At 41.0% G+C, this 13,284-nt stretch overlaps 1 protein-coding gene across 1 annotated transcript; it reads left to right on the forward strand.

Moving 5' to 3' along the window:
- The first annotated feature begins 2,258 nt into the window (after window positions 1-2,258).
- On the forward strand, window positions 2,259-11,389 carry LOC118226068 (calponin-2-like). Its single transcript, XM_035415321.1, has 7 exons — window positions 2,259-2,446; window positions 6,919-7,040; window positions 7,938-8,004; window positions 8,956-9,093; window positions 9,271-9,387; window positions 9,580-9,726; window positions 9,896-11,389. The coding sequence occupies exons 1-7, from the start codon at window positions 2,384-2,386 to the stop codon at window positions 10,163-10,165; spliced, it is 924 nt and encodes a 307-aa protein (XP_035271212.1). The 5' UTR covers window positions 2,259-2,383; the 3' UTR covers window positions 10,166-11,389.
- The last annotated feature ends 1,895 nt before the right edge of the window (window positions 11,390-13,284 follow it).

Raw genomic sequence — 13,284 nt, forward strand, 5'->3', positions numbered from 1 at the left:
CTGGGTAGTGCAGGTGGAGGTAGTTGCGTAATTATTTAATTGCCTGATTGCTTCCACCTGCCTGTGGCCCAATATAAAGCCCAGTAGTATGAGGCAGGGGAGAGTTTTTTTTGGGGCTTGTGGTTTGTGTGGAGATCTTTTGGTTTTGTGATCTTTGTGTTTTCGTTTGTTTTAGTTTGTCCCTTTGTTTGTTATTTAGATTAATAAATGTCTGGGTTTGTTTTTAGATCAGTTTCTGTCGTGTTTTGATCCATCCGGACTTTGTTTGTTGCGGCCAGGCGAGCCAGCCGTAACAAAATGGGGGCTCGTCCGGGATCTGCCATCACACTTCCCTGCGGCGGCGAGGAGGCTGCGCGCAGACACACAGTTCCCTGCGGCGTCGAGGACGACGCGCGCAGACACACACTTCCCTGCGGCGTCGAGGACGACGCGCGCAGACACACACTTCCCTGCGGCGTCGAGGACGACGCGCGCAGACACACACTTCCCTGCGGCGTCGAGGACGACGCGCGCAGACACACACTTCCCTGCGGCGGCGAGGAGGCTGCGCGCAGACACACAGGTCCCTGCGGCGTCGAGGACGACGCGCGCAGACACACAGGTCCCTGCGGCGTCGAGGACGACGCGCGCAGACACACAGGTCCCTGCGGCGTCGAGGACGACGCGCGCAGACACACAGGTCCCTGCGGCGTCGAGGACGACGCGCGCAGACACACAGGTCCCTGCGGCGTCGAGGACGACGCGCGCAGACACACAGGTCCCTGCGGCGTCGAGGACGACGCGCGCAGACACACAGTACCCTGCGGCGGCGAGGAGGCTGCGCGCAGACACACACTTCCCTACAGTGGCAGATTTCTCTGGACAATTTGTGGACATTTGGTATTTATTTTTTTTGTGTTGTATAGTAATTTGAAGAAAAAAAAAAAAAAGACCTTTAGTTTTTGTCTTTTTTTTTGTCTTAAGGGTGGGGGTGTTACGTCCCCTGCCTCTGCTTGCCTGGGTAGTGCAGGTGGAGGTAGTTGCGTAATTATTTAATTGCCTGATTGCTTCCACCTGCCTGTGGCCCAATATAAAGCCCAGTAGTATGAGGCAGGGGAGAGTTTTTTTTGGGGCTTGTGGTTTGTGTGGAGATCTTTTGGTTTTGTGATCTTTGTGTTTTCGTTTGTTTTAGTTTGTCCCTTTGTTTGTTATTTAGATTAATAAATGTCTGGGTTTGTTTTTAGATCAGTTTCTGTCGTGTTTTTGATCCATCTGGACTTTGTTTGTTGCGGCCAGTCGAGCCAGCCGTAACAGTGCACATAACAAAAACAAATAGAAAAAATGTGTACTTTCCCTTTTGGCGAAGCCTGTGTTTTGCATTGCAATGTCCTCCAGGTATAACCGACCTTGAGGAACAGAGTACATGACTCGGCTTGCCGGAGTCAGGGCTTGCAGGCCTCACCCTTACATGGGTTCTGTGTTAACTGCTGCTGTACCGCAATGTTCTTCTGCTCCACACTGTCTAAACTATCACACTGAATGTGGTCTACCGATTCAGTCAAAGTTGTGCTCTGTTGCCATCAAACGTACATGTATGAGTTTATCTATGTGTAATACCTATTGTTTACGTAGTTTTACTTATGTAATATAGAATTGTGAAGCAGGTTATCTGGTTGGATTTTTGGTTGAAGTTCCAACCTATTTTGGGGAAAGTAATTGGAAAATTATTACAAACACCAAAGTTGGAAGCCATTTACCCAATATTACATCTCCAGTCAAACTGATTTCCCTGATGTTCCCCACTCTTATTTGATTCAACTTTAATCAAGTGATGTAACAAATTGTATTCTGCATGCATTTGTCTATTACAGCCAGCCTCTCAGAGTTGAAATGCAGACAATCTGGTCCCTGACAATGTGAGACTGGCACGAGCTGTTATGAATGTATATTTGAATATTTGGAACCCTTTCAATGCCTAATCATGGTACACGCCTATGTAAATAAATAGCATATGTAAATAGAATAGGTACTCCATTGTTTGATTCCACAAAGAAATAGCCGGTAAATTGCTGGCGTATAGCCTACTCTGCGTGACCTCTGGTAATGGCCAAGTCTGTAGACCCCGTAACCAACCGGTTCCAGTATCTTGTTGGGGTGGGAACTCCCATCCTGTAGGAATTTTGGCCGCCTTACCCATATATGGAGTTTTTGCTATCAATCACAAATGAAAGGCAGAGGAGGAGCTTGCACGTAGTGAACAGGGTGTACAGCGGCCAGTATGAAACTGCTTTGGTTAGAAAAACGAGGAAGTTACCCGACGGCAAAGGAGAATTTTCTCGTCACTTAGAAAATAGAAGCACGCGTGTTCATTTCATCCCATCAAAGACGACGGAACAAAGTAACGATGTCCAGCTCACAGTTTAACAGAGGACCTGCTTATGGATTTTCTGCAGAAGTCAAAAGCAAAGTAAGTATCACACCAGATGGATGTACCGACAACAGTTCCGGCGTGGAGATAACTTTTTATAATCGATTCTAGCCATCTTACTGTAGGCCTACGTAAGAAGTAGGGTACCGTAGCATCTACAAGTATAAAAATGTGTGTAGGCTAGCAATCTTCTAATCGTGATTTGTTTATGTTTTAATAATGATTAAAACAAGTTCTGAATTTTTTTTATGTGATAAGAAAACATTTAGTTGCGTTAGATTTTTGCTTACAGTCTACTGTAGGCTGCAGGCTGTAAATGCTGAGTTTAGATATTTATTTAGTGATATTTTCGATTATCGTGCTCAAGCAATTATCACGAACCTCCCTACAATTAACAATTGTTTTGAGTGATTTTCGGTTATGAAGCTTCGAATAAAATCAGCGTAGGGTATTCTCCTAAATAAACTTTACTGGGCGTCGGCCAGCGTGTTTCGATTGCGGGGTGCTACGCTTCGTTATAAGTGAATCGCTTTATGGTGAGCTACAGCCTAATTTATGTTTTCAGAGCTCTTTAGTGAAGCCCGTATTTATTTTATTTTCGAATAAACTACAATATTATGTTTTTTTCCCCCTTTAGATAATATTTAGATCGCTATTAGATGGGACTTCCCATAAACTGTAAGAAAAATTGTTCTTCCCTAAGGTCACATTTCCGTCATTAAGTTAAGACACGGGATCCGTTAGCCTATATAGGCTATATTTAACTAATTATTACCTTTTCCTATCAACTTAAATAATCAGTTAAAGTATCTGTTTGAAATGAAATGATGAAATAATGATGAAAAATTATTGGGTTATACATATACATACACAATACGGTGTTAATTTTAGTCATAAATAGGATGTTATGGAAAACTATAATATTATTTCATTCCTATTCACTTTTTGTTTTGTTTTTTTACCTTGAAATACGCGCTTGCGCGTTCTTGCAGGCTGCATGTGATGGTGACCAACCTTGTCGCCATAGTTGCTGCCTGCTGCACTAGACAACAGTGGCTGCAAAGGGCAAGAGAAAGGACAGTTTTACACCGGGACAACTTAGGTTTGAATTTGAGATTACAAATACTATTTCCAAAGTATGTAAGTGACTAGTTCTACCTTAGTATGAGAGCATGTGGATGTACATGTCTGAACACCAAATATTAACATAGGCCTTTGGCAAGAACTGTAATCAACCCAGAGGCCAGGGCACGAGAACCATTCAGGATCTAAGCAATATACGTTGTTGAAGCAATACAAAAGCAAGACAGTACTCTGCATGTCCAGAAGATCTTATTCTTTTTGCCTTAATGGGTATGGAATACAGCAAGCTGGGGTGGGAATTCATTATGTACCAGATGAGAATTGTAGTTCCCCATAATTACACTAAATATTTTGACTATTTATACAGTGAAATGACTTAATACCTGGATCTTTTCTGTATGTACTCCTGCCTCATGCTTGTTTGTGGGGCTGTGATGCGGTGAACGGTGCTGTGCTTTGGTTTCCCCTCGCTGTGCAGAATGGTGTTTGGGGAGTAAAATGTTGCTGGGTTGGGGTGTTAGCCTCTGCGACATTAATAGATGTCTGTCAACTTCCTATGTGGTTGCTAACAGTGCGAAGTCAGTGTGAATATAGCCTAATTCTGCCTGTTTTTGTCATCACTACTGACATATCAGGTTGTGAGCACACTTTGATGGAAATTTGCTTAATGTTCATAGTGTCACGCTCGCAACTTGGTGTTATTCCGCTTTTAAATGGAGAACTCTTTTCTTTTCTGCTTAAGTAAACAGAAAATGGCTGACAGAACTGATTCTGCAGCCCCCAGAGACTAAACACAGTGTGGCCCTGAAATTCCAGGCTGTGCTCTGACAGAAAAGGCCAGGCTTTTTCCCACAGTGCTTAGACTGCATTAAGCCTTCTGCAGGCAGCTGCGGATGCTGCAGCCTCTGGTGAACGGCACGCATTCCGTTCGTTATTGTTATACTCCCTGCATTTCAGTGATGGGGCTTGTATTGCCCAGTTTTCTATGTCCAGAGGAGTTTCTTTTTCCATCTGTTATCTTAAAACAAATGTCTTCTAGTTAAAAATAAACTGCAGGGCAAACTGCCACAGATGTAGTCAGCTTATTCTAATGAACAGCCTTTGAAAACTTCATGGATTTGGTTGTCGTGTTCATTTAGGATTTTGCATATTTTATAGATAGCTATACTGTATGCTTTCATAATGAAACCAAAGTTCGATGGTAGGGGTTTTTTTATGGAAAGTACAGAAAAGTTTAGTGTTTTATGGGAAGTTTATAAAAAATTATTCATACTAATTCTGTCCAAAGAGGATGTTTGTATATTCACTATTGTGTGGCAAATGTGATGTAGACTATGTAAGAAGTCTTTCTTATGCACATGCAGTTCCAGGGATTTTAGTAGTTACTGGTAAAGCAGTCTTGGAGCTTTTAATATGCCTTGCATTTTACCAGAATTAGAAAACATCTATGTATTTAACTCCTTGTCTCATGATAAATTCTGTTGGATCAGCAGTGCCTATGGAGGAAATCTCTGAAATTCCTTGTTTGTGGACAAGCTTTGTCATTTTTGTGGCCAGATAATCAGGCGTTGCAAAAGCAATCAATGATGTAAAGAGAGAAAACCGTTAAGTACAAGCAACATATTTTCTGTTAATTAGTACCATACCTTGCATTACATAGTTATAAGATAAGTAATAAACTTATATTGGTTGGGCTATTTAGTAATGTAATTTGATGTTGATGGATATTGATTTTGAAATGATTTGTTTTTATTTAAATTTTAAGCTATTTAACCATTTGAACTCACATGTGCAGTTTAAATATCACTTTATTATAATCACTGCACTTTACACTAACCTTTGGACAATGTGATTTGCATACGAGGTGTGGCTATTAAATAATGAGACAAATGCTGTAATTCAATTTTAATGAAGAAAATTTACATTTCAATTTCCCCTTTCCCCTTCAATATATTCCCCTTCTACAACTACAAGGGGAAAGGAATTGAAATGTAAATTTTCTTCATTAAAATTGAATTACAGCATTAGTCTCATTATTTAATAGCCACACCTCATATCATAAGCAGTTTAATATTTCAACCATATTAATCCTGATGTTTTAGTTTCAAAGCTATTATAGTGGGTCATACCTAGTAGCATGCATTCAAAAGGGAAATTATTTAATGCCTATTCTAAATGATTTACTATGGACAGTGATTGTTGATGCATTTGATGAGCTCATTGAATATATTTTCTCAAATCTGTCTTTGTAAATGACGTCTTGTCCATTTTTTATTTTTTATTTTTTTAACTGGTTTTACGTGTCCGCACATTTACAAAAGGGCTTGTGTATCCAGTTTGGTCTTTTTGCTCTGGGCTGTGCTGTGAAGACATTTTGTGGTGGCAGCCAAGTTGATTCTGTTTCAGGTTGACTCATGTTGAGACCCCACCTATCGCCACCTCTTTTCTGCATCACATACGGCATACAGGATGTTACAGATTTACCCAACAGGATGTGATCATGTTACTGAGAATTACTGAGAGTAGCTTGGCTCTGTCTTGATCAATGTCGCCCAAGGGATAAGATGTCATTATTTGTATCTCAAATTTCTCTGATGTTATGATTAATAAGAAGCTAGAGAAAATGTAAGCCTATTTGGCTTCAAATTTTCTTTTACACCAAGAAAAAAAGAAAAAGAAATGCCACGGTAAACTACGCTGCTTTGAATGCAACTCTGCATAGTCTCCATTTAGTATTATTATTGAATTTCCCAGGCAGTAGGATGCAGTGTTTTCTGTGGATGGCTTGGTAGATAAATCTTGGCTGGGGCTGTGCCACAGAATGTCCTGGAGCACGAGAACGTCTTTCCCGTGCAGCTTCCTCTAGCCAGCTCGTCACTGTTCTCCGGAGACCCTTATGATCATTTACTAGTCTCCCACCTCCCAATATTATTTTTCATACCCATGTAAGCTCTTTGTGAACAATATGCTTGTGTGTGGATGGCACGGTCTAATGCTTTTGCCCATTGAGATAGCAGGTAGTAATATGTCCAGGCTGAATTCTAACTGTGTATCTTTCTGTCCCCCCCCCCCCCCCCCCCCCACCTCCCCCATTTAATTCAGTTATTGGTTGGGCATACCAGAGAAATGTGGCCAAAATAGTCATTTAAATGATACGTAATTGCTTAAAAATATTTTCTATATCCACATTACAATGGCACCTGTTGACTACAACTACAATAATGAACATGAATATATGTGAATGTGTGTGCCAATAAATGTAAACAAAAAAACATAAATTTAAACATTTTTTCCACTAATACATTTAATAGACGGTAGCAACAGGCTATTATCATACCAACAGACTATTATCATATCAGTACCAACTGTAAAAAGTACCCCCCCCCCTCACCACACACACTTACTCATGCTTGGTGTCTCTCGGTCAGATTGCCCAGAAGTATGATCCTCAGAAGGAGGAAGAGCTGCGCATCTGGATCGAGGGTGTGACTGGCTGCTCTATAGGGGATGACTTTCAGAAGGGCCTGAAGAATGGCGTCATTCTCTGCCAGTGAGTACATGCCACGGACGTGCGCAGCGAGCATTTTCACCTCCAGAGCAGCCCGTAGGTATTTGGACCGTGACATCATTTTTATTAGCTGCGACCGCAGCTCTATAGCTCTGTCTGCTGGTCGGTTGGTCGGTCGGTTCGTCCACAAAAAGTCTCCCACCCCGTAGCGGCCACAGTTTCGCCCCAGGAGGCTGAAATTTGGCATGGATGTTGGTCATGATGGGCGTGGCCTATCACAAAAAGGCGCATAACTCCCGAATGGATTCACAGATTTGCACAAGATTTTGTGGAAAGGTTGGTCATGAGCCAAAGAAGAGGCCACGTGTTTGTGTGAGGGCATGTGTGTGGATGCATGCACACATGGATGCATGCGCATGTGTGGTCGCAGCTATTGCGGATTCACGCTTGTTGTTTTGGCTCTGTGCTCAAGCACAATGGATTTGAAATGAAACAATGTATATGAGGCTAAAGTGCAGACTGTCATCTTTAATTTGAGGGTATTTACGTCCATATCAAGAGATCCGTGTAGTAATTACAGCTCTTTTTATACAAAGGTCCCCATTTTAGACCAAAAGTAATTGGACAAATGAACATAATCTTAATCCTTTGCATTCAATGTCCCCAATAAAATGGGGACCAAAAAAGGGCTGTAATTCCTACACAGATCGCCTCATAATGATGTAAATACCCTCAAATTAAAGCTGACATTTGAAATTTGTTTCATTTCAAATCCAGTGTAGTGGAGTACAGAGCCAAATGTACAGGACAAAACTGCAGAAATTGTGTCACCATCCAAATACTTATGGACTGCATTGTATGTGGCGTGCATCATCAGTTCACTTGCTTTTGAGATTCTTTCAGCCATCCCTAAACTGAATCGGCCTTTTTCTTTTGCAGACTCATCAATAAACTGAAGCCTGGTTCAGTGAGGAAGATAAACCAGTCTGCTCAGAACTGGCATCAGGTGAGCTGCTCCCCCGCTTGTGTCTGTGGGCCAGCGCTTTGCTGACACATCACAGAATCTTGAGATTTAAATTATGAATATTGACATTACAAAAAAAACAGTATTGTAAATCCATACAAATTCAAATATGGCAACCCACAAATGAAAATGCCACTTTCCTTAATTTCATGTGTGAATTGATGAAAACTGGCCCTTCATCTTGTGCTGTGCTGGATATAGAGCTTACAGTCCAGAGTGGAACCAGAATTCCCAGTCTGTGTGGTTAGAGCTTTCCACATCACAGGAGGAGGCTTGACATGTAAAACCCTTTTTTTTGGTCTCACGTTTTTCCCTGAGCCACACTTGTAATTTGGAATGGTTGTGGTCATTTGGGTTTGTGTGAGCACATGTGTAGGTTGATTTATTTTTGTTTTAACGGTCTACATAATTAGAAGGGGGCAATTTCAGTGTTTTTTAGCCTGCACACCAAGCGCAGAAAAGGTATTTTATATAACTGTAAAAGGAATGGAAGCAGTGACAGACACTGAGTGAGGAGGTTTAATAATATCCTGGCTTTAACGGTGCAGTTTCTGAGCTCTTACGCATTGTTTGGAGGCAGTATATAAGTTAAAACTCTTTCATTTGACTTGACCACTGTCTGCAGCCGTAGCCTTTGAAATTTCAAATAAGTTTTAAATATGGCTTTATTCATAGATTATATTAGGTTTTCACAGTTACAGTGTAGCATAATGGTTAGGGAACTAGGCTTACGACACCTCCTGTTGTAGGTTAGATTCCCAGATGAGGGACTGCTGTTGTACCCTAGAACAAGGTATTTAACCTGAATTCATTCCATAACACGTTATTGTAATGAACGCAACTGGGTCCATCCACATGGCTCAAAATCCTCCTGATTCACCTTCCAGTTGCCAGATAGAAGTTTTTAACCACATTTTATTTTCCTCATTCAAGCTGGAGAACCTGTCCAACTTCATCAAAGCCATTACAGCATATGGACTGAAGCCTCATGATATTTTCGAAGCCAATGACCTGTTTGAAAATGGGAACATGACCCAGGTCCAGACCACTCTCCTGGCCCTCGCTGGCATGGTAAGACCTTCAGAATTTTGGGTCACTGCTAGAAAGTGGGACCATCCAACATAATTTAAAGGCTTCACTAGGAACAATTCCTTGCTTTAGTCTTGCTCTTTTGTATTTTGCAATGCTGTAAAGCTATGGAACATCATGGTTTATGCAGAGACATCACCTTTTGTTTGATCACCTCAGGCGAAGACCAAAGGCCTGCAGTCAAGTGTGGACATAGGGGTGAAGTATGCTGACAAACAGCAGAGGGCATTTGATCAGGAGAAGATGAAGGCTGGAAATTGTGTCATTGGCCTGCAGGTATGGTGATAGGAAAAACTATTCCAGGCACTTAGTGCTCCATCAGAGTGAGGAACATGGGAGTGGAATCGGCAATTTATAGTCTGTCCTCTAATGAAAGTGGAATGTGTGACAGGGTGTCAACTTTTATGGGGTTTTGTTGTTTTGTGTGCCTGACGAATGGTTCTTCATAACCCCCTGTTCACTCTCCAGATGGGTACCAACAAGGGAGCCAGCCAGGCGGGCATGAATGCCTATGGCACCAGGAGACACCTGTATGACCCGAAATCTCAGATCTTGCCACCTATGGATAACTCCACCATCAGTCTGCAGATGGGCACAAATAAAGGGGCCAGCCAGGTATGTCCCACACTGACCTGCACTGCCTCTGTGTGCCACAGGGGGGAACCGAACCCCTGACCATCGCAAATCTATGAGGAGCTTATATTTAATAATTTATGGATGAAAGAGAGTACAGTATACCTCTCAAGCCAGATTAAGTGCTAACTGAATTTTCTATCTCCTGCAGGCTGGAATGACTGCTCCTGGAACCAGACGTGCTATTTATGACCAGAAGCTGGGCACAGACAAGTGCGACAACAGCACTATGTCCCTACAGATGGGTTACACCCAGGGTGCCAACCAGAGTGGGCAGAACTTTGGCCTGGGCCGCCAGATCTACGATGCCAAGTACTGTCCCAAGGGCGAAGAAGAAAATGGGGCGGAGGCTGGCGGCTATGCCCAGGAGTACCAGGATGAGGGTTACCAGGGATACCAAGATGACGGGAAGGACTACTGAACGAGTGAAGCCAAAGTTGTTTTGCGTCAGGATGGCTGTAAACAGCATTTCCTACTTTTTATTGTCAGTTAGTGATTTTCCCCTTGAAACAAAGACATAATTTTGATCAAAAGGAATCTGATTTTCCACTTTTAGTCACTTTCAAATGAATTGTGGCTGCCCCCTCACCAAGAGAGGGGCGAAGAGGAAGAGATCGGATTAAGTTCCTCGAACTTGTCTGGAAAAAGTGTTAGCATTCCCTATTACCCTGCTATGCTGTGTTTTAAGGAAAGGCGCCTCCTTTTAATAATGGATATGGCAGTAGGATGAGTTGTAATTGCGCACAGAAAGGTGTTCTTAAATTATTACAGGTTGAGATGTTACAAATGACAGTAATGCACCAGAAGTATTGATGCAACATGTTATTTAATATTGTTGGCAGAGATAATAGGTCAGTGTTGGCACAGGGAACGAGTCTGCCCTGTTACTGCTTAACCATGGAAAACGTGCAGATCTGCATTTTGTTACAATTTCCCATGATCCCAAGATTTCCTAGGAAACCAAGAAAGTCATATTTACCCTTTTTCACCGTCGTGCCTTGTCATGCCCAGTAGAGTCAGATGGTGTCCATAGTGACCCAAGGTTCTGGGCATCTCCCTTATCATTCCAGCTCCTGCCATGAAGATCGTGGCTTGTGTTACGTCAGTGTGATAGTTCATGTGAATGGGGTAGTGTTTCCGCATGAAAGCTTGAAACGGCTTTGTTCTTCCTGTTTGTCCTTGGTCTTTGATTGTGTTCTCGTCATTCAAAGTATTCAAAGTAAACAAGCGGCTTTCGCTTCCGTGATAACCACGGTGATTCATAAATGCTTTTGTTAATGTGACCAAATTTCTTACACAGAAGGATCCTTTATAAACAGTGCCAGTATCCTTCTTAATGTGATTTCTTTTTACAATCCATTAAGCAATTTTAAATTCAGTCATTTGTTGCTTTGTTTTATCTTATTCCTGACACTTGTTTTAGCAATCATTTAGCTGTCAGCAGCTGCTAAGGAAAACTGGAGTTATACCAACCAGCACCATAGTGTTTATTCTGCATCATTCCTTTACTTCCTGTGAATTGTTTTCATGCATTTATGTTTTAAAATTGTATATTTTACAAGCCTGTAATGGATACCAATTGAAAAATGTTGAGCTTTGAAAAGGAAGGGAAGAAATTGTAATAAATTGTGTATATACTGCAAAACTGGTGTGGATATGGGTTTGTGCCAAGTTATTTATCTTTCTGTCCAGTAATGGTGTCTTCAGTATCAGGTAAGGTATTGAGAAAAAAATATGTTTCTTTTGTCTCGAGCAGTGTATTGTAATAGAACTGGCGTATGTCCTTATCTAGTAATTATCTACTTGTGGTATTTTTTAATTAATTATTGTTAGGTATTTGGCCTTAACCATTATTTAATGGACTTAACTGGCTATAGTGTATTTGGTGACATGTTGTTTGATAGAGCTGGACAAAAGCCATTTGCAAGCCTTTATTTTGCATAGTGCCTACTTCAGGAAGTATATATTCCAGTATATTGGTAGTGGATAGGCTGCCATCAAGTGGTGTCTTGGAATAATATTCTCTCTCATTGGATGTGCTGTATTATAAGTAAATATCAGCAACTATCATGTTTGATTTGATTTAGCTGTTTTTGTTCTCTTTTGGACATTGTGTAATGCATTCTTATATGTTACTGTTCTGCTCAAATTATGGAGTTAATGGGGAAAAAAGATTTTATTTATGAGTGTGGCAAGCAATTGACAATTCCAAGGCCTGGCATAATACATGTCCCAATGCAAGCAATATGCCTTATAAATAAAAGGAAATACATGCATTGAATTAAAGCAAAGTTACCACCCTTAATTGTGAATTGAGTATTCTTTTTTCTGTTCACTTGTTTTCCCAATTTAACAGCAAAGAGAATAACTGGTTAGGAGAGATTCCACCATGAACTTAATAAAAATTTGGTCTGTCAAGATATGGGTCTCTAGATCCACATATGGTTTTAATTACTTATAATATGTAGCATGGGATTATGTGAGATTATACCATGGAATATAGCATTAAATTCAATAGGAAGTAGAAGAAACAAACTCATTTTAAATACTGGAATACATTTAAACACTGTAATGAAATTTCAACATGTAGCCCCTGGTATGTTTTGCACCAAAATTAATAAAGGTAAATATTTCTTTCTATTTGAAATCAAATAAAATTTAAGAGGAGGAAATGGAAGATCTATATGTCCAGAGACATATTTGTCCAGAGAAACATCTCGTCACCTCTTCCATCTGTCTGGAGATCCTGCCTGTGCAAGGACCTACAGAACAGTCCCTGGCGGAAAGATATGTGACCTCAGGCACCTGTAGACACAGTGATTCCATTCCCTGCATAAAACATACAACTTCACAAACAAACGCATGTTGTATCAGAGAACTCAACTGGAAATTATTTGTGCGTTCAGTTGGTACCAAATCATGTCAATGTCATTAATTTAGGATTGTAATGTCAAGTACAATGAATAGGAATCTTAGCTCCTTGGGCCTTTCCCATTTTTTGTTATAAATGAGGTCAGTATTTACGCAAGAGTAATTTATTCGGCTATATCACCAAGTCAGTTGCAAATCTGTTGTTAATAGTAAATTAACAGTAAAGCGGTCTCCTGCGTTTTTCCATGTTGAAATCGAAAACTGCATGACATGCACCAATGTTTTAATCTGACTCATGTGAATAAATTGGGATTTATTCGAATACACGACACGCTTCCAATGTAAAAGCGATACTTTTGTTGCTATTTAATTCTGTAGGCCTAACTAATCGCAATTGTACATCCGTCGCGTGTCATCCTTCACATTCACTGAGATTAATCGCTAAATTAAGATAAAACTGACTACCTACATTCGAAGGCAGGTCTCATAGATTATGCCGGCATCTGCGTGTAGCCTCCTGGAATTCCGAGTCACTTAGGGATCCTCAGCTTTGTATATATTTCAAAATAGAACACTCAAAAGCCGTGGACTAGCCAATCAGAATTGAAACCCTTTATCTGAGAACCGTCCCTCATTCTCAACCGCCCAATCAGCGTTTGTAAATGGAGC

This window comes from Anguilla anguilla, chromosome 4 (genome assembly GCF_013347855.1).
Source record: "Anguilla anguilla isolate fAngAng1 chromosome 4, fAngAng1.pri, whole genome shotgun sequence".
Classification (NCBI taxonomy): domain Eukaryota; kingdom Metazoa; phylum Chordata; class Actinopteri; order Anguilliformes; family Anguillidae; genus Anguilla; species Anguilla anguilla.

What these genes read in the sequence shown, in the direction of transcription:
- LOC118226068 (XM_035415321.1), top strand. Translation starts at nt 2,384, where the DNA reads ATGTCCAGCTCACAGTTTAACAGAGGACCTGCTTATGGATTTTCTGCA. An exon ending in CTGCTCAGAACTGGCATCAG is followed by an intron (nt 8,005 to 8,955) that starts GTGAGCTGCTCC and finishes TCCTCATTCAAG; the next exon opens with CTGGAGAACCTGTCCAACTT. An exon ending in ATTGTGTCATTGGCCTGCAG is followed by an intron (nt 9,388 to 9,579) that starts GTATGGTGATAG and finishes TTCACTCTCCAG; the next exon opens with ATGGGTACCAACAAGGGAGC.